Below are 22500 nucleotides of genomic sequence, written 5' to 3' on the forward strand. Positions count from 1 at the left end.
GGTTACAATGCTAATAAATGAAAAGTTAAAGCTAAAAAAAGAAATACACTTTATTGAGTTAACATTATTTTTTTATGGGGGGAAAATGTTATGAGCTAGAGAATATAACAACTACACTACCCAGCATGCAACGGGAGTTACAAGCATACGCGGTAGCCCCGAAAAGTGTTGCATGTTGCCACGCTGTGAAAGTAAACGTCAAGAACTCAGCCAACACGCCTCATCTGCATTATTTATAATTAGACAGACAACACATCTACAGTGTGATTTTGTAACGTTTACAAGGAAAGAAAAACAAAAGTTCAAAAAGGGAGATGTGTTGTATATATATGTATGTGCTGCGGTTGTTTTAAGAACGTTGCGACAGCTGCCGTAAAGGAGGTGCGTTGCTAGCCTGGTTGCTATGTTTCCGGTTGGTGGTAAAAGTGTTGGTCATGTGTTTTACCCTGCTAAAATCTCTCAGTAAAGTTATTCGATGGATTATACCTTTTGTTTTGAACTTTATTACACCTTGGAGCGCTTTTTCCCATCCATTGTTTTCCTGCTTTCGCTATCTACGCCTAATGACTGAGCTACGTGACGTCATTTATTGTGATGTCCCACGGAGCATTTCTGGTCGGGACGGGATTCGAATAAAGAATAAACTCTTTTCCTTTACTATAGTGGTCTCGATAACGGGTTCCGGTTCTCAAAAAGGGATTCGAGTCCGAGGACTTGGTTCTTTTCTTATCAAACAACCGGGAAAACCAGTTTCGAGTATCATCCCTAGTTACTATGCTCATCTAATTACTTACTATGGTCACTATGAGATATCTCAGATTGTAGGTGGGGTTTTTTTCCACTGTGTTTGTTGCATTTTGGTTGCGTTTTGGTTGATTGTAAAATATGTTGTCAATATTCAGTGTTTTATCATTCATAGTTAATATTGTAAATCCCATATTCTTTATTTTATGTACATTCATTCAGTAAAAAAAAAAATTCTAATTCCATTACGTTTGTTAAGGCGGTCTGTCATAACGTTTCTAGGTTTTAATCATTATTGTGAGGTTTTGTATTACTGTTCCTAAAAATAGATATACCGGCCCCCAGACACACATTTTTTATCTAAATCTGGCCCCCCGAGTAAAATAATTGCCCAGGCTTGGTTTAGACCAGGAGTCACCAACGCGGTGCCCGCGGGCACCAGGTAGCCCGTAAGGACCAGATGAGTAGCCCGCTGGCCTGTTCTAAAAATAGCTCAAATAGCAGCACTTACCAGTGAGCTGCCTCTATTTTTTAAATTGTATTTATTTACTAGCAAGCTGGTCTCGCTTTGCCCGACATTTTTAATTCTAAGAGAGACAAAACTCAAGTAGAATTTGAAAATCCAAGAAAATATTTTAAAGACTTGGTCTTCACTTCTTTAAATAAGTTCATTAATTTTTTTTACTTTGTTTCTTATAACTTTCAGAAAGACAATTTTAAAGAAAAAATACAACCTTAAAAATGATTTTAGGATTTTTAAACACATGTGGGCTCTGTACCGAGGATGTCGTTGTGGCTTGTACAGCCCTTTGAGACACTTGTGATTTGGGGCTATATAAATAAACATTGATTGATTGATTGATTGATATACCTTTTTACCTTTTGAATTCCTTCCTCTTCTTTCCTGACAATTTAAATCAATGTTCAAGTAAATTTTTTTTTTTTATTGTAAAGAATAATAAATAAATTTTAATTTAATTTTTCATTTTAGCTTCTGTTTTTTCGACGAAGAATATTTGTGAAATATTTCTTCAAACTTATTATGATTAAAATTCCAAAAAATTATTCTGGCAGATCTAGAAAATCTGTAGAATCAAATTTAAATCTTATTTCAAAGTCTTTTGAATTTCTTTTAAAATTTTTGTTCTGGAAAATCTAGAAGAAATAATAATTTGTCTTTGTTAGAAATATAGCTTGGTCCAATTTGTTATATATTCTAACAAAGTGTGGATTGGATTTTAACCTATTTAAAACATGTCATCAAAATTCTAAAATTAATCTTAATCAGGAAAAATTACTAATGATGTTCCATAAATTATTTTTTTAATTTTTTCAAAAAGATTCGAATTAGCTAGTTTTTCTCTTCTTTTTTTCGGTAGAATTTTGAATTTTAAGGAGTCGAAATTGAAGATAAACTATGTTTCAAAATTTAATTGTCATTTTTTTCGTGTTTTCTCCTCTTTTAAACCGTTCAATTAAGTGTAAATATCATTAATTATTAATAATAACATAGAGTTCAAGGTAAATTGAGCAAATTGGCTATTTCTGGCAATTTATTGAAGTGTGTATCAAACTGGTAGCCCTTCGCATTAATCAGCACCCAAGAAGTAGCTCTTGGTTTAGATGATTGGAGAGCTAGCTTACGCAGCTAGTGGGTCCATGATGATGACTTCTGTTTTGTTTGATCAGCCGTTTTACTGCCGTGTTACAGACACCGTTTGGAAACAATTATGTAAATAAACATTTACAGAATATTTCTGTGTAAATAACTCATTTCACAACGTATAAATCTGCGGCTTAAATACGGACAAATATTTTTTTCCCTTCTAAAATTTGGTGGGTGCGGCTAATGTACCAAAAACTATGGTAATTCCTGGTTCCAACATTGCTAAACCCTGACGCCTTTCCCCTATGTCTGCTATGAGAGATCATGCACTTGAACACTCCCATCAATTCAAATCAGGCTTAAAGCGAACGAGCATGAGAGCCCGCGGCTCGTTTTGTCAACGTGGGAATCGGAGACAGTTGTCTTTGTGAGCGTACCCGGCCTGTAGAGAGGTGTGAGTGTCAGAACCTTGGCAGCACCGGCGGAACTGTTTAACTCGAGCCGGGCCGCACGGTCTCGCTCGGCAGGACGTGCCCAGACATGAGACAATGTCTAAACGGGACGGAAATAAACGCCTTTGATTTTTGAAACCGCCACGGCCATCGAGACACACACGAAGCCTGGAAGTGTACAATGGTGTTCTCTTGAAGAAGCAACACATACCTGGAACCCCCCCAAGTTTGAATTGGGAGACTTCATTCTGCTAGCTTTGGCTCCCCTCGAGTGGAAATGTACTGAGTTTCTGGCACCGAGTGACACGCTTGCCAAAGAGAGACGTCATGCAAACCAACCACATGCACAAGTTTACTTCCACACACCACTTTCCTCACCTTTCGTCTGGTGACACACTCCTCTTCCTGCAGTCTTCTCTAGGGATGATGTTTGATAAGGAATTATCGAGTTCGAGCCTATTATCGAATCCTCTTATCGAACCGATTCCTTATCGATTCTCTTATGGAGTCCAGATAGGTTGTTGTATATGGAAAAAAACACACAATATTTGGTTTAACAAAAGCTCACTTTTATTATATAATAAAAAAATAAAATCTAATAAATAAATAAATATTGACTGTTACCCACCTAAAAAAAGAAAAGAAAATAAATATATATTGACTGTTGTTACCCAAAGTATATTAGGGGGGTTTTTCAGAGAAACAAATATATACAGTAACACAAAAACAAGCTGTCTCTGTGATCACTATAGGTGTATAAATAATAATATAGTGTTAAATAAAATCAGTCCCTTGGGCACAAAACTGAAAATAATACAGCTCTCCAAAAAGTGCACTTCTGCTGCTATTGGAACATAACTGTTTGTTATGATGCTTTGACATTTTTGCACTTTATTTCTTTATTGAAAGAAAATTCTATGAAGAGAAAAGTTATTTGCAAATGTGGATACAATGCTAAAAAATGAAAAGTTAAAGCTAAAAAAAGAAATACACTTTATTGAGTTAACATTATTTCTTTATAGTGGGAAAAATGTTATGAGCTAGAGAATATAACAACTACACTACCCAGCATGCAACGGGAGTTACGAGCATGCGCGGTAGCCCCGAAAAGTGTTGCATGTTGCCACGCTGTGAAAGTAAACGTCAAGAACTCCGCCAACACGCCTCGTCTGCATTATTTATAATTAGACAGACAACACATATACAGTGTGATTTTGTAACGTTTACAAGGAAAGAAAAACAAAAGTTGAAAAAGGGAGATATGTTGTATATATATGTATGTGCTGCAGTGTTGTATATATATGTATGTGCTGCAGTGTTGTATATATATGTATGTGCTGCAGTGTTGTATATATATGTATGTGCTGCAGTGTTGTATATATATGTATGTGCTGCAGTGTTGTATATATATGTATGTGCTGCAGTGTTGTATATATATGTATGTGCTGCAGTGTTGTATATATATGTATGTGCTGCGGTTGTTTTAAGAACATTGCGACAGCTGCCGTAAAGGAGGTGCGTTGCTAGCCTGGTTGCTATGTTTCCGGTTGGTGGTAAAAGTGTTGGTCATGTGTTTTACCCTGCTCAAATCTCTCAGTAAAGTTATTCGATGGATTATACCTTTTGTTGTGAACTTTATTACACCTTGGAGCGCTTTTTCCCGTCCATTGTTTTCCTGCTTTCGCTATCTGCTTCTAATGACTGAGCTACGTGACGCCATTTATTGTGATGTCCCACGGAGCATTTCTGGTCGGGACGGGATTCGAATAAAGAATCAACTCTTTTCCTTTACTATAGGGGTCTCGATAACGGGTACCGGTTCTCAAAAAGGGATTCGAGTTAGAGGACTCGGTTCTTTTCTTATCAAACAACCGGGAAAACCGGTTTCGAGTATCATCCCTAGTCTTCTCTCCCTAATAATCTCTTTTGCAACGACTGCATCTCTCTTCGTTAATACCGTTTGACAATGTGTCAAATGACTTCCTCATACCTGCTCCCTTCCTCAGTCACGGGCACGGCTGTTGACATGTTTAGTATTCACCGCGCGGCGTGGAGGCCTCCCCTTTCCCAGGGTTCAATGCACTCGGCTGCAAGGTTATTGGAGCGGGTCGATCAGAACGGCAACTTTAGAAGACACAAAAGACCCTTTGTGGACCTTAAACGCAATATACACACCATAACGCGTACCTTTTTTGAAAATGGGGTGTGCAAACAAATCATTAAAAGCCGGAGAGATATTGTCTAATCTGCATAATTGGCCATGATGCATGTGCATGTCCATCCATCCATTTTCTACCGCTTGTCCCTTTTTGGGGTCGCGGGGGGTGCAGGAGCCTATCTCAGCTGCATTCGGGCGGAAGGCGGGGTACGCGCTGGACAAGTCGCCACCTCATCGCAGGGCCAACACAGATAGACAACATTCACACTCTAGGGAGCATTTAATGTTGATTTTGAAAATGACAAATACCTACCAAATTTTTCGGAGTATAAGTCCAGTGTTTCCCATAAACTGCCAAGATACCTGTGGGGGCGTGGCTATGGGCGTGGTCACCATGACATCATCGAGCAATTTGCATCATTTACTACAATGATATGATTTTCTCTAAAAAGGCTCAAAAAATGTATACTTACTAATTAATAATAACAGTTTTGTTTTAAACGTCCATCCATCCATTTTACAATATAATTACAACACTTTATGTACATATTTATATACAGATTTGAACAATAAGTTATTCACTGAAATATATGTATTAATTGTGGTTCTTACAAAAAATATATCTTATTAAATATAAAAGCTAAAATGTCTCATTAAGCTCTGCCCCTCACTAAATAATTTAACTTTAGCCTACTACTACAACCATATTATTTACCAGCAACATAAAGTGAAACAGAGGCAGAGGTGTCCTGCCACAGTCAGTAACAAATAAACAGAAAACAGTAGTGGTCAAATACAAATAAGGCAACAAGAGAAGTATCCTACACTTCTCTTTTGTAAAGTAAATCTGAACAGCCGATATGGGCATCTACATCAACTATATGATTTGCCTGAGAAGCTGGACAGGACACAAAAAAAAATATATATATATATATATATATTTTTTTTTTATTATTATTTGTGGCGGACGTAATTCTTTCGTGGCGGGCCGCCACAAATAAATGAATGTGTGGGAAACACTGAAGTCGCTCCGGAGTATAAGTCGCTCCGGAGTATAAGTCGCTCCGGCCGAAAATGCATAATAAAGAAGGAAAAAAACATATATAAGTCGCACTGGAGTATAAGTCGCATTTTTTGGGGAAATGTATTTGATAAAAGCCAACAGCAAGAATAGACATTTGAAAGGCAATTTAAAATGTCTAAAGAATAGTGAACAACAGGCTGAATAAGTGTACGTTATATGAGGCATAAATAACCAACTGCTATGTTAACGTAACATATTATGGTAAGAGTCATTCAAATAACTATAACATATAGAACATGCTATACGTTTACCAAACAATCTGTCACTCCTAATCACTAAATCCCATGAAATCTTATACGTCTAGTCTCTTACGTGAATGAGATCAATAATATTATTTGATATTTTACGCCATACTTGCCAACCTTGAGACCTCCAATATCGGGAGGTGGGGGTAGGGCGTGGGAGGGAGGCTTGGTTATTTACAGCTAGAATTCACCAACTCGAGTATTTCATATATATTTCATATATATATATATATATGAAATTCTTGACTTTCAGTGAATTCTAGCTATATATATATATATATATATATATATATATATATATATATATATATATATATATATTTATTTATTTATTTATTTATTTATATATATATATATATATATATATATATATATATATATATATATATATATATATATATATATATATATATATATATATATATATATATATACATATGTATATGTATATGTATATATATATATATATATATATATATATATATATATATATATTTATTTTATTTACATATAAATAAAATAAATACTTGAATTTCAGTGTTCCGGAGGCTATCCAGTAGATGGCAGTATTGTCCTGTTTAACTTCTCCATTCATGACTGAGTATATCATTTCGGCCACCGTGTTCAATGGAGAAGTCTGTTCTACAAAATGTACAGGCAACATACATACCCCTTCCCCTTCGAACTGTCCTGGATGAACTGAAATTCTTGTTTCTATTCGTTTTGGAACTTGCCAGCGTATTTCTTCATCTTGCTCGTCGACGGCGTCGCCATGTCTGTAATTTCCTCGTTCTTCTGCTTCGTCTCCTTGTTGTGTGCGCAGTTGTGCACTCTACTCTCTAAAAGCCCTAGATGTTATGACGTCATTGGGCAGGCAAGCTGTTTATATTGTGGGAAAGCGGACGTGAGAACAGGCTGTCCCCACTCAGGTCCGCATTGAGCTGGAGGGGGCGTGGCCTCCAGCTCCGGCTGACTACCGGGAGTTTGTCGGGAGAAAATCTCTGCCGGGAGGTTGTCGGGAGAGGCGCTGAATACCGGGATTCTCCCGCTAAAAACGGGAGGGTTGTCAAGTATGATTTACGCTAATGTGTTCATCATTTCACACATAAGTCGCTCCTGAGTATAAGTCGCACCCCCGGCCAAACTATGAAAAAAAAAACTTTTACTTATAGTCCGAAAAATACGATAAATAGCCCCCTCATGCCTAGATTTGTCAGCAAAAAAAAGTCTGGACACCCCTGACTTAGATATAAAGTAAAAAATAGTTAAAAAAAAAAAAAGAAACACAAAAATTAAGTTTAAAGTTACAGGTACGATCAAGTGACATCTTGTCATGCGCTGATACTTAATGAATACTAAAACAGCACTTGATGTACTGTGAAAAATAATAATTAGCCCTCATTACATTTTTAATATAAAAATACAGTGGATTAGGGGTGTGGATCTTTGGGCATTGAACAAATGCGATTCAGAATCCATCCTCTTCATGTTACAAAAGCTCTTTCTGGTGGCATGAAGATGGCCTAAAACTAGGGATGTCCGATAATGGCTTTTTGCCGATAGCCGATATTGTCCAACTCTTTAATTACCGATACCGATATCAACCGATACCGATATCAACCGATATACGCAGTCGTGGAATTAACACATTATTATGCCTAATTTGGACAACCAGGTATGGTGAAGATAAGGTACTTTTTCAAAACAATTAGTAAAATAAGATAAATAAATTAAAAACATTTTCTTGAATAAAAAAGAAAGTACAATAAAATAAAAACAGTTACATAGAAACTAGTAATGAATGAAAATGAGTCAAATGAAGTGTTAAAGGTTAGTACTATTAGTGGAGCAGCAGCACGCACAATCATGTGTGCTTACGGACTGTATCCCTTGCAGACTGTATTGATATATATTGATATATAATGTAGGAAGCAGAATATTAATAACAGAAAGAAACAACCCTTTTGTGTGAATGAGTGTAAATGGGGGAGGGAGGTTTTTTGGCTTGGTGCACTAATTGTAAGTGTATCTTGTGTTTTTTATGTTGATTTAATAAAAATAAAAAAAACACAAAAAAAAAATAACAAAAAAAAAACGATATTGATAATTAAAAAAACGATACCGATAATTTCCGATATTACATTTTAACGCATATATCGGCCGATAATATCGGCAAGCCGATATTATCGGACATCTCTACCTAAAACATCTTTTAAAAAAATGTATTCTTAAAAAAATTAAATAATAATATTATATTTTAATACATTTTTTGAAAAATTATGAAACGATTTAGAATCGGGTTGAAATGTATGTAAAAAATGTATGTACAAACAGAAGCACCAAAAAAAAAAAATTCACTGCAGCATTGCAATTCTTGTTCGTCCCGATTCTAAATCGATTCATAATTTAAAAAATGTATAAAATAAAAAATAAAAAAAAGCTTCAATAATCGCTTTTTCATTGCATCGTAGCTCCTGAATCGTATTCGCAATGGAATCGCGGGGTGGCCAAAGATTCCCACCTCTATACAGTACTATATAGCACTACTATATAGTGGTCAAACCTTCACTAAAATCTGGACTTCTGTCGCGTATTTTATTATTTTTATTTACATTTCAATGTTCATAGAAATTTGCTTCACTATACAAACTTTTCGATTTAGGAACCCTGTTCAAGAACCAGTGAAGTTTGTAAATAGAGGCTACGCTGTAAAGATGCACCAAATAAAAAAGTTTCACATCAGAATCGCGATTCTTGTTCATCCCCATTCTAAATCAATTCATAATTTTAAAAAAAAAAATGATAAAATAAAAAAAAAGCTTCAATAATCGCTTTTTAATTGAATCGTAGCTCCTGAATCGTATTCGTAATGGAATCGCGAAGTGGCCAAAGATTCCCACCTCTATACAGTACTATATAGTGTTCAAACCTTCACTAAAATATGGACTTTTGTCGCGTATTCTATTATTCTTGTTTACATTTTCATAGAAATTTGTTTCACTATACAAACTTTTCGATTTACGAACCCTGTTCAAGAACCAGTGAAGTTTGTAAATAGAGGCTACGCTGTACAGATGCACCAAATAAAAAGTTTCACATCAGAATCGCGATTCTTGTTCATCCCCATTCTAAATCGATTCATCCATCCATCCATCCATCCATCCATTTTCTACCGCTTGTCCCTTTTGGGGTTGCTGGAGCCTATCAATTTTTAGAAAATTATGAATCAATTTACTGCGATGAGGAGGTGACTTGTCCGGGGTGTACCCCACCTTCCGCCCAAATGCAGCTGGGATAGGCTCCAGCGCCCCCCGCAAACCCAAATTGGACAAGCGGTAGAAAAATGTATTTATTTTTTTTAATTTTTTTTTTATTTCTTCTGCGGCCCGGTACCAATCGGTCCGGTGGTTGGGGACCACTGCTATATAGTACTGTATAGAGGTGGGAATCTTTGAGCACGTCGTGATTCCATTACGAATAAGATTCAGGAGCTACGATTCAATTAAAAAGCGATTATTGAAGGTTGTTTTTTTTTTATCAATTTTTTTAAATTACGAATCGATTTGGAATGGGGATGAACAAGAATCACGTTTCTGATGTGAAACATTTTCTTGGTGCATCTGTACAGCGGAGCCTCTATTTACAAACTTCACTGGTTCTTGAACAGGGTTCGTAAATCGAAAAGTTTGTATAGTGAAGCAAATTTCAATTAAAATGTAAATAAAAATAATAGAATACGCGACAAAAGTCCATATTTTAGTGAAGGTTTGAACACTATATAGTAGTGCTATATAGTACTGTATAGAGGCGGGAATCTTTGAGCACGTCGTGATTCGATCACGAATACGATTCAGGAGCTACGATTCAATTAAAAAGCGATTACTGAAGCTTTTTTATTTTTATTTTATCAATTTAAAAAAAATTATCACTCGAATTAGAATGAGGATGAACAAGAATCGCGATGGATTACTTTTTTTGTGTGCATCTGTACAGCGTAGCCTCTATTGATGCCTGCTTCACACCAACGGCGCTTGCCACGCTTCAAAGCGGCGAGCAAAGCGCCGTCATTTTTGTCAATTCTTCCACGAACATCCCAATCTCCGAAGTAATGTTATGCTTTGATACGCTCTGATACGAATTCTTTCCCGCTTTGTTACCGTTCCTCACGATTTGATCCCGCTTTGATACGCTTTAAATCACGCTTTGATACGTTTTATTACGCTTTATTGAACTTTATTACGCTTTGATGCGATTATTATTTTGTGACTTTGATGAATAAATTGCGTGCGCACACATAATATAATAAAAAAGAGAAATATGACAAAAAAATAAGAAAAATATGTGAAAAACTCAGTATACTAAGTTTTCCCCACATTTTTTAGATTTATCTATTTATTTGATTTCTCTTTTTGTTTTATTATATACAAGATACAACACATAATGTAATAAAAAAGAGAAATATGATAAACAAGTAAAAACTCAGTATACTGTTTTCCACACATTTTTTATATTCATTTATTTTTCAAATTTTTTTAAACCGTTTAAAAAATTTTGGCAAACTTGCCACATGTCCCGCTTCACTACAAGCTTTCCCACGATCCATTACGACCCTCACGCTTTAATCACGCTTTGTTACGCTTTAACGCCTCTTTAAAGCGCCGTCAAAGCGCCGTTGGTGTGAACCTAGCATTAAAAACTTCATTATTTCTTGAACAGGTTTCATAAGTCGAAAATTTTGTATAGTGAAGCATTTTTTTATTTTCACCGCCAACTAGACAGTAGCGCCAAGTCTGCTTGTGGCGGTCCAAATGTATCCATGGCGCAAATAAATGAGCATAGAGGAGACTAGGGATGATGTTTGATAAGAAATTATGGAGTTCGAGTCTATTATCGAATCCTCTTATCGAACCGATTCCTTATCGATTCTCTTATCGAGTCCAGATAGGTTGTTGTGTATGGAAAAAAACACAATATTTGGTTTAACAAAAGCTCACTTTTATTGTATAAGAAAACAATTTAATCTAATAAATAAATAAATATTTACTGTTACCCCCCTAAAAAAATAAAATAAAATAAATAAATATTGACTGTTGTTACCTAAAGTATATTAAGTGGGATTTTTCATAAAAACAAATATATACAGTAACACTGTGATCACTATAGGTGTATAAATAATAATATAGTGTTAAATAAAATCAGTCCCTTGGGCACAAAACTGGAAATAATACAGCTCTCCAAAAAGTGCACTTCTGCTGCTATTGGAACATAACTGTTTGTTATGATGCGTTGACATTTTTGCACTTTATTTCTTTATTGAAAGAAAATTCTATGAAGAGAAAAGTTGTTTGCAAATGTGGTTACAATGCTAAAAAAATGAAAAGTTAAAGCTCAAAAAAGAAATACACTTTATTGAGTTAACATTATTTCTTTATAGGGGGAAAGATGTTATGAGCTAGGGAATATAACAACTACACTACCCAGCATGCAACGGGAGTGACGAGCATGCGTGGTTGCCCCGAAAAGTGTTGCATGTCGCCACCCGTGAAAGTAAACGTCAAGAACTCAGCCAACACGCCTCGTCTGCATTATTTATAATTAGACAGACAACACATATACAGTGTGATTTTGTAACGTTTACAAGGAAAGAAAAACAAAAGTTGAAAAAGGGAGATATGTTGTATATATATGTATGTGCTGCGGTTGCTTTAAGAACGTTGCGACAGCTGCCGTAAAGGAGGTGCGTTGCTAGCCTGGTTGCTATGTTTCCGCTTGGTCGTAAAAGTTTGTACCCTGCTCAAATCTCTCAGTAAAGTTATTCATTGGATTATAGCTTTTGTTTTGAACTTTATTACACCTTGGAGCGCTTTTTCCCGTCCATTTTTTCCTGCTTTCGCTATCTGCGCCTAATGACTGAGCTACGTGACGTCATTTCTTGTGATGTCCCACGGAGCATTTCTGGTCGGGACGGGATTCGTTCCGAGGGATTCGAATAAAGAACCAACTCTTTTTCTTTACTATAGCGGTCTCGATAACGGGTACCGGTTCTCAAAAAGGGATTCGAGTCCGAGGACTCGGTTCTTTTCTTATCGAACAACCGGGAAAACCGGTTTGGAGTATCATCCCTAGAGGAGACATTGCGTTGACATCGCAGCCGTGATCCATCCATGTGTTTTTTAGCTGGCAGTGTCACTTTTTGATGCATGATGTAAGAAAGATGCGTGGTGCTTTATTCATTGACTGCAGGTGTGTTGCAATAACAGCTAGCTAGCTAGCAGCAGAAGTGGGTCGGTCACCAGTTGACCCTATGGATTCCCAGTAAGACACCACTGTAACACATTCACAATGTGCTTCCTATTTAACATGCACAGAGCCCACTTCCCCTGCGGCGGCCTTTTGTTGTGTGTGTGTGTGTGTGTGTGTGTGTGTGTGTGTGTGTGTGTGTGTGTGTGTGTGTGTGTGTGTGTGTGTGTGTGTGTGTGTGTGTGTGTGTGTGTGTGTGTGTGTGTGTGTGTGTGTGTGTGTGTGTGTGTGTGTGTGTGTGTATCTGTAACCATGTGAACATGTGCATCATTATGTTAATGCCAGAAAGGAGAGGCCCTCTGGTTTGGCTCTCTCTCAAAGAAATAGTGCAGTCTTATTTATCTTTACTGACCTTTTTATTATTTACTAGACATCGACACATATGGGTTTTTTTCAGGACCGATACCGACTTTTAGTAGTCAAGGAGGCCGATAACCGATATTTGAAGCCGATATTCATTTGCGGTAAAACGTTTTTTTAATCATGGGGGGGTTGCCGCTTACTGCGGGGTTTGTTCTCCCGGGATGCAGACAGACCACTCTGGACAAGGCGTGCAGGTAGGAACATGATTTAATCATCAAAAAGTAACGCGTAGCACCAAAAACAGAAAACAAGCAAAAGGGATGCGTGCCGATCGCACGGGAAGCTAAGGAAAAATGAGCTAGGAAACACGAAGACCAAACGTAACAGGTTGCATTTAGCAAACAATGAAGCCAGGCCGACTGACCGGCAAAGGCAGGATTGAATAGTCCCTCTGATTAGTGCTCGGGAAAGAGGTGAGCGTCCCGAGCACCAATCAGAGACAGGTGGAAACACTAAGCACCCATGGTAACTAAAAACAAACAAGGGTGCACAAAAACAGGAACTAAGGGAGTCTAAAACTAACAGAATAATAACAACACGGGATCTGGGCCACGGATCATGACACAAACGGTGTCTGTAACACGGCAGTAAAACGGCGGACCAAACAAAACAGAAGTCATGGTCATGGACCCACTAGCTGCGCAAGCCAGCTCTCCAATCATCTAAACCAGGGGTCACCAACCTTTTTGAAAGCAAGAGCTACTTCTTGGGTAGTGATTAATGCGAAGGGCTACCAGTTTGATACACACTTCAATAAATTTGCTCAATTTACCTTTAACTCTATGTTATTATTAATAATTAATGATATTTACACTGAATTGAACGGTTTAAAAGAGGAGAAAACACGAAAAAAAATGACAATTGAATTTTGAAACATAGTTTATTTTCAATTTCGACTCTTTAAAATTCAAAATTCAACCGAAAAAAAGAAGAGAAAAAAGTAGCTAATTCGAATCTTTTTATGGAACATCATTAGTAATTTTTCCTGATTAAGATTAATTTTACAATTTTGATGACATGTTTTAAATAGGTTAAAATCCAATCTGCACTTTGTTAGAATATATAACAAATTGGACCAAGCTATATTTCTAACAAAGACAAATCATTATTTCTTCTAGATTTTCCAGAACAAAAATTTTAAAAGAAATTCAAAAGACTTTGAAATAAGATTTAAATTTGATTCTACAGATTTTCTAGATTTGCCAGAATAATTTTTTTGAATTTTAATCATAATAAGTTTGGAGAAATGTTTCACAAATATTCTTCGTCGAAAAAACAGAAGCTAAAATGAAGAATTAAATTAAAATGTATTTATTATTCTTTACAATAAAAAAAATAAATTTACTTGAACATTGATTTAAATTGTCAGGAAAGAAGAGGAAGGAATTGAAAAGGTAAAAAAGGTATATGTGTTTAAAAATCCTAAAATCATTTTCAAGGTTGTATTTTTTCTCTAAAATTGTCTTTCTGAAAGTTATGAGAAGCAAAGTAAAAAAATTAATGAATTTATTTAAACAAGTGAAGACCAAGTCTTTAAAATATTTTCTTGGATTTTCAAATTCTATTTGAGTTTTGTCTCTCTTAGAATTAAAAATGTCGAGCAAAGCGAGACCAGCTTGCTAGTAAATAAATACAATTTAAAAAATAGAGGCAGCTCACTGGTAAGTGCTGCTATTTGAGCTATTTTTAGAACAGGCCAGCGGGCTACTCATCTGGTCCTTACGGGCTACCTGGTGCCCGCGGGCACCACGTTGGTGACCCCTGATCTAAACAGTCAATAACTCCATAGTGACATTTGGTGAATTTACAGAGGAATTTGTGAAACTGAAACAATGCAAAAAGAATGCCATCGTAAGTTAATAACACTGACACACACGCTCGTAAATCTGTTAGCATGTTAGCTCATATATTGTCAAACTTACAATCGCTGCTTGGAGCGACGAATGAAGAATCCACAAGAGCAGAAACACTACGGATGGCTAGAAGACGGAACGGTACTTCCACTTCCGGTTGAAAGCACGAAATGGAAGGACACTGCACCACCTGCAGAGAGTGAACTCGTCCAAAAGATGCCGCCGTAGCACAAACAATAAAAAAAATACAATTCTGTGTATTTGCTTGTTTTTCGTCAGCGAAGAAAAATCCATAAATTGGCCGCACCGTTTTATAAGCCGCAGGGTTCAAAGTGTAGGAAAAAACGTAGCAGCACATAGTCCAGAATTTACAGTAGTTATCAGATACTGATAAAAGAAAAAGGTTGTTTTCTATCACTTAAAAGGCGGGTGGGGAGATGCTTGGCCCCAGTGATACACACGCACACACACACACACACACACACACACACACACACACACACACACACACGACACCACTCACATCCCTGCTCTCATCTGCTGTTTAAAGCCAATATGTGTACGATACAGGCTTCCTGGGGTGTCTTGATGATATCATGTCACCAGTTTTGATGGAAAAGATACCTTGCTCAAAGGCATTCTTCCTCAGGCACACGTCCAACTTCTGCTTTTGCCCTCAAAATGATGAACAATGAGTTTTAGTAAGCTAGTGTGACGTTTCATTGCCTCCATCTTTTCTCTCTCCCCCGCCAGGCCTTCGGAAACGCCAAGACCGCCCACAACAACAACTCCAGTCGCTTTGGTAAATTCATCCAGGTCAATTACCTTGAGACGGGAGTGGTGAGAGGGTGAGTACGACCACATAATAACTTGTTTTGTGTGGCCTCATCCTGGAATTTGACTTTTACATCACTGACTTACTTCTTTAGTGCCATCACTTCCTCTTTGCACGGTCATGTGCTTCCTCCTCTTCGCCGTGTGTGCGTGCGTGTGTGTGCGTGTGTGCGTGTGTGTGCGTGTGTGTGCGTGTGTGCGTGTGTGTGTGTCACTTCCTTTTTCTCAGCCTTCAGACTCCATTTAGGAGCTCCATTAAAGTCTGGCCCACCACGTCACTTCCTCATCTAAAGAAGAAGCAGCCATAGCTTTTCTTCTAGTCACTCCCACACTAGAGAGTAGGGTGGTCCCTGATACCAATATTTTGGTACCGGCACCGAAATGTATTTTGATACTTTTCAAAATAAAAGGGACCACAAAAAAAAACGTAATTATTGGCTTTATTTTAACAGAAAAATGTTGTAATACATTAAACAAAGAAGAATTTAGTCCTTAAATGAAATAGTCAACATACTATTAGTGGGTTTTAACAATAGACTAAGAGGAAAGAGATTGTACCTAATGTCATGACTGGTTTTATTGATTATTGACTATTTTATTGATTATGGGACAAGCAGTAGAAAATGGATGGATGGTACTTGTCACTTATTGTCTTTGGTACACTAATGCAGTGGTCCCCAACCTTTTTGGAGCTGGGGACCGGTCAACGCTTGAAAATTCGTCCCACGGACTCTATTGATCTATATTGACATACACATACACAATATGTATATATTGTGTTTTTTATGTTGATTTAACTAATTTAAAAAATAAAAAAAAAATTTAAATTTTTATTTTTATTTTTTTTTTTTTAATTTCTTGCGCGGCCCGGTACCAATCGGTGGTTTGGGACCACTGCACTAATGTGTATATTTTAGGCATTTTTGTTTTATTTTTGCAAAAATATATATATATATTTTCATATTGCTCTTTTTATCTTTGGTATGAACATTATTATGTAAACTCGAAGTTATTGTTTTTTTGGGGGGGGTTCTTTGTTGTTGCTATTTTTGTATTATTATTTTTAATTATTATTACTATTCTTCAGTCAGTGGTCAACAAAATAAACAAACAGTTTTACATAAACAAACAGTTGTACATTCATAAATGGACACACACACACACCATTTACCATGAATTGATTAACGTGGACCCCGACTTAAACCAGTTGAAAAACTTATTGGGGTGTTACCATTTAGTGGTCAATTGCACGGAATATGTACTGTACTGTACTGTGCAATCTACTAATAAAAGCATTGTTTTTAATTTTTTTATGTTTTTTTTTTTTTGTTTTATGCCCTTTTTGTTGAAGAAAACATTGTTTTTTTTATCTGGCAAATACACAAAACCGCAATATTTTACCCCGAAAGTTGGAATATTTGATGTGACGTAACTGGAGCCTGAAATATAATTCATATTTTTATACATTAAAAAAAATATATATATTGTTTTAATTTTTTGATGTTTTTTGTTTGTTTGTTTTATGCCCTTTTTGTCGAAAAAAACATTGTTTTTTTATCTGGCAAATACACAAAACTGCAATATTTTACCCCGAAAGTTGGAATATTCGATGTGACGTAAATGGAGCCTGAAATTTAATTAATATTTTTATACATTAAAAAAAAAAAAAAGATATTGTTTTAATTTTTTGATGTTTTTGTTTGTTTGTTTTATGCCCTTTTTGTCGAAGAAAACATTGTTTTTTTATCTGGCAAATACACAAAACTGCAATATTTTACCCCGAAAGTTGGAATATTTGATGTGACGTAAATGGAGCCTGAAATATAATTCATATTTTTATACATAAAAAAAAAAAAAATGTATATTGTTTAAATTTTTTGATGTTTTTGTTTGTTTGTTTTATGCCCTTTTTGTCGAAGAAAACATTGTTTTTTTTATCTAGCAAACACACAAAACTGCAATATCTTACCCCGAAAGTTGGAATATTTGATGTGACGTAACTGGAGCCTGAAATATAATTTATATTTTTATACATTAAAAAAAATATATATATTGTTTTAATTTTTTGATGTTTTTTTTTGTTTGTTTTATGCCCTTTTTGTCGAAGAAAACATTGTTTTTTTATCTGGCAAATACACAAAACTGCAATATTTTACCCCGAAAGTTGGAATATTTGATGTGACGTAACTGGAGCCTGAAATTTAATTAATATTTTTATACATTTAAAAAAAAAAAATTAATCTAGTTTTAATTTTTTGATGTTTTTGTTTGTTTGTTTTATGCCCTTTTTGTCGAAAAAAACATTGTTTTTTTATCTGGCAAATACACAAAACTGCAATATTTTACCCCGAAAGTTGGAATATTTGATGTGACGTAACTAGAACCTGAAATATAATTCATATTTTTATACATTAAAAAAAATTTTTTAATATTGTTTGAATTTTTTGATGTTTTTGTTTGTTTGTTTTATGCCCTTTTTGTCGAAGAAAACATTGTTTTTTTATCTGGCAAATACACAAAACTGCAATATTTTACCCCGAAAGTTGGAATATTTGATGTGACGTAACTGAAGCCTGAAATATAATTCATATTTTTATACATTAAAAAATATATATATATTGTTTTAATTTTTTGATGTTTTTTTTTGTTTGTTTTATGCCATTTTTGTCGAAGAAAACATAGTTTTTTTATCTGGCAAATACACAAAACTGCAATATTTTACCACGAAAGTTGGAATATTTGATGTGACGTAACTGGAGCCTGAAATATATTTAATATTTTTATACATTTAAAAAAAAAAATTAATCTTGTTTTAATTTTTTGATGTTTTTGTTTGTTTGTTTTATGCCCTTTTTGTCAAAGAAAACATTTTTTTTTATCTAGCAAACACACAAAACTGCAATATTTTACCCCGAAAGTTGGAATATTTGTTGTGACGTAACCTGAAATATAATTCATAACATTGATTTTGATTCATTATTATTTTTGGAGAAATGAGACCACTTTAAAGAGAAAAAAACAGCCTGCATGGCTGTGCTATGAGTCCAAATTGCATCTTTTTCTCGTTACATTTCACCTGTGTGCTCTTTTATGTCACCTTTATATTTATTCGTTTATTTTTAATAATATTTTTAGAACACGCCTGCTCTTAGAGTGAAGTGATTGATGGGTGTTGTTGATCTTCTTCTCCTCGTCACATCCCTGCAACCCTTTGAGTTCTCCCTCTCTTGCAGGGCTGTGGTGGAGAAGTATCTCCTGGAGAAGTCCCGTCTGGTCTCCAGAGAGAAGAACGAGAGGTAACATTGCTGGGTCTCGACTCCTTTTGACGCTAATATGCTAGCATCACATCACACTCACGTTGAATGACGGAGCACTAAACAAGACGCTAATATGCTAGCATCACATCACACTCACGCTGGATGACGGCGCACTAAACAAGACGCTAATATGCTAGCATCACATCACACTCACGTTGGATGACGGCGCACTAAACAAGATGCTAATATGCTAGCATCACATCACACTCACGTTGGATGACGGAGCACTAAACAAGACGCTAATATGCTAGCATCACATCACACTCACGTTGAATGACGGAGCACTAAACAAGACGCTAATATGCTAGCATCACATCACACTCACGTTGGATGACGGAGCACTAAACAAGATGCTAATATGCTAGCATCACATCACACTCACGTTGGATGACGGAGCACTAAACAAGACGCTAATATGCTAGCATCACATCACACTCACGTTGGATGACGGAGCACTAAACAAGACGCTAATATGCTAGCATCACATCACACTCACGTTGGATGACGGAGCACTAAACAAGACGCTAATATGCTAGCATCACATCACACTCACGTTGAATGACGGAGCACTAAACAAGACGCTAATATGCTAGCATCACATCACACTCACGTTGGATGACGGAGCACTAAACAAGACGCTAATATGCTAGCATCACGTATGCAGTTGAGATAGGCTCCAGCACCCTCTGCGAAAAGGGACAAGCGGTAGAAAATGGATGGATAAGCAAAATTATCTGCCAATAGAAAGAGAAAATCAGGCTTGTCAAGACTTTCCAAAACAAGTAAAATGAGCTAACCTCAAAAATAGCTTAAAATAAGTATATTCTCACTAATAACAAGTGCACTTTTCTTGGTAGAAAAAAAATGAGACCTTTTTGCTGAATATGTTGAAAAATATTGTTAAATGAAGTAAATGCTCGTGCCATTATCTTGACATCATGATATGCGCTCGGCATCATGATTTTTTTTTCATGCTTGAAGTAAGAAATGATGACTTTAAAAAAGTAGTTTCCTACTTGTGAGTGTTGATGACACAACAGTTGATGTTGTAGTTCCAAGCATGTTTTACTCAATGTAGCTCATCACATCTCAGCAACAAGCTGTCACATCTTACTGACATCATTTAGAACACTTCAAACAAGTAAAACACTCTAACATCAAATGTGCTTAGTGAGAAGAATGATCTTAATAGACAGAAAATAAGCAAATATCAGCCTTATTTGACATATTTCATCTTACTTACATGTCAGTGTTTGCAGTGCAGTGTCAACAAGAAGTATAATAATAATAATAATAATAATAATAATAATAAGAAGAAGAAGTATAAATGATAAATGATAAATGGGTTATACTTGTATAGCGCTTTTCTACCTTCAAGGTACTCAAAGCGCTTTGACACTATTTCCACATTCACACACACATTCACACACTGATGGCGGGAGCTGCCATGCAAGGCGCTAACCAGCAGCCATCAGAGGCAAAGGGTGAAGTGTCTTGCTCAAGGACACAACGGACGTGACTAGGAAGGTAGAAGGTGGGAATTGAACCCCAGTAACCAGCAACACTACGATTGCTGGCACAGCCACTCTACCAACTTCGCCACGCCATCCCTATAAAGCATGCAAACCAGCACAAAGTGATTCAAGTGTGTGGTATCTTAGTGTTTGTGTGCAGGTTGTCTCCAGCCTGTGCTTTGTTTTAGGAACTATCACGTCTTTTACTACCTGTTGTTGTTTTAGGAACTATCACGTCTTTTACTACCTGTTGTTGTTTTAGGAACTATCACGTCTTTTACTGCCTGTTGTTGTTTTAGGAACTATCACGTCTTTTACTGCCTGTTGTTGTTTTAGGAACTATCACGTCTTTTACTACCTGTTGTTGTTTTAGGAACTATCACGTCTTTTACTACCTGTTGTTGTTTTAGGAACTATCACGTCTTTTACTGCCTGTTGTTGTTTTAGGAACTATCACGTCTTTTACTGCCTGTTGTTGTTTTAGGAACTATCACGTATTTTACTGCCTCTTGTTGTTTTAGGAACTATCACGTCTTTTACTGCCTGTTGTTTTAGGAACTATCACGTCTTTTACTGCCTGTTGTTGTTTTAGAACTATCACGTATTTTACTACATGTTGTTGTTTTAGGAACTATCACGTCTTTTACTGCCTGTTGTTGTTTTAGGAACTATCACGTATTTTACTGCCTGTTGTTTTAGGAACTATCACGTCTTTACTGCCTGTTGTTGTTTTAGAACTATCACATATTTTACTACATGTTGTTGTTTTAGGAACTATCACGTCTTTTACTGCCTGTTGTTTTAGTAACTATCACGTCTTTTACTGCCTGTTGTTGTTTTAAGAACTATCACGTATTTTACTACCTGTTGTTGTTTTAGGAACTACCACGTATTTTACTACCTATTGTTTTAGGAACTATCACGTCTTTTACTACATGTTGTTGTTTTAGGAACTATCACGTCTTTTACTGCCTGTTGTTTTAGTAACTATCACGTCTTTTACTGCCTGTTGTTGTTTTAGGAACTATCACGTATTTTACTACCTGTTGTTGTTTTAGGAACTATCACGTATTTTACTACCTGTTTTAGGAACTATCACGTCTTTTACTACATGTTGTTGTTTTAGGAACTATCACGTATTTTACTACCTGTTGTTTTAGGAACTATCATGTCTTTTACTACATGTTGTTGTTTTAGGAACTATCACGTATTTTACTACCTGTTGTTTTAGGAACTATCACGTCTTTTACTACCTGTTGTTGTTTTAGGAACTATCACGTCTTTTACTGCCTGTTGTTTTAGTAACTATCACATCTTTTACTGCCTGTTGTTGTTTTAGGAACTATCACGTATTTTGCTACCTGTTGTTTTAGGAACTATCACGTCTTTTACTACATGTTGTTGTTTTAGGAACTATCACGTATTTTACTACCTGTTGTTTTAGGAACTATCACGTCTTTTACTACATGTTGTTGTTTTAGGAACTATCACGTATTTTACTACCTGTTGTTTTAGGAACTATCACGTCTTTTACTACCTGTTGTTGTTTTAGGAACTATCACGTCTTTTACTGCCTGTTGTTTTAGTAACTATCACGTCTTTTACTGCCTGTTGTTGTTTTAGGAACTATCACGTATTTTACTACCTGTTGTTGTTTTAGGAACTATCACGTATTTTACTACCTGTTGTTTTAGGAACTATCACGTCTTTTACTACATGTTGTTGTTTTAGGAACTATCACGTATTTTACTACCTGTTGTTTTAGGAACTATCACGTCTTTTACTACATGTTGTTGTTTTAGGAACTATCACATATTTTACTACCTGTTGTTTTAGGAACTATCACGTCTTTTACTACCTGTTGTTGTTTTAGGAACTATCACGTCTTTTACTACCTGTTGTTGTTTTAGGAACTATCACGTCTTTTACTACCTGTTGTTGTTTTAGGAACTATCACGTATTTTACTACCTGTTGTTGTTTTAGGAACCATCACGTCTTTCACTACCTGTTGTTGTTTTAGGAACCATCA

The 22500-nt window shown here is 35.9% G+C and overlaps 1 protein-coding gene across 8 annotated transcripts in view; it reads left to right on the forward strand.

Annotated features, from left to right (window-relative positions):
• The window catches only part of si:zfos-588f8.1, a 207002-nt gene that overhangs the window by 100246 nt on the left and 84256 nt on the right, over positions 1-22500 (forward strand). For all 8 annotated transcript variants that reach the window (XM_062027755.1, XM_062027759.1, XM_062027754.1 and 5 more), the window contains 2 exons: positions 15559-15653; positions 18873-18935. In XM_062027755.1, the coding sequence (XP_061883739.1) occupies positions 15559-15653; positions 18873-18935 (158 nt within the window). The remainder of the gene's footprint in view (positions 1-15558; positions 15654-18872; positions 18936-22500) is intronic.

Source organism: Entelurus aequoreus, linkage group LG19, assembly GCF_033978785.1.
Source record: "Entelurus aequoreus isolate RoL-2023_Sb linkage group LG19, RoL_Eaeq_v1.1, whole genome shotgun sequence".
NCBI lineage: Eukaryota > Metazoa > Chordata > Actinopteri > Syngnathiformes > Syngnathidae > Entelurus > Entelurus aequoreus.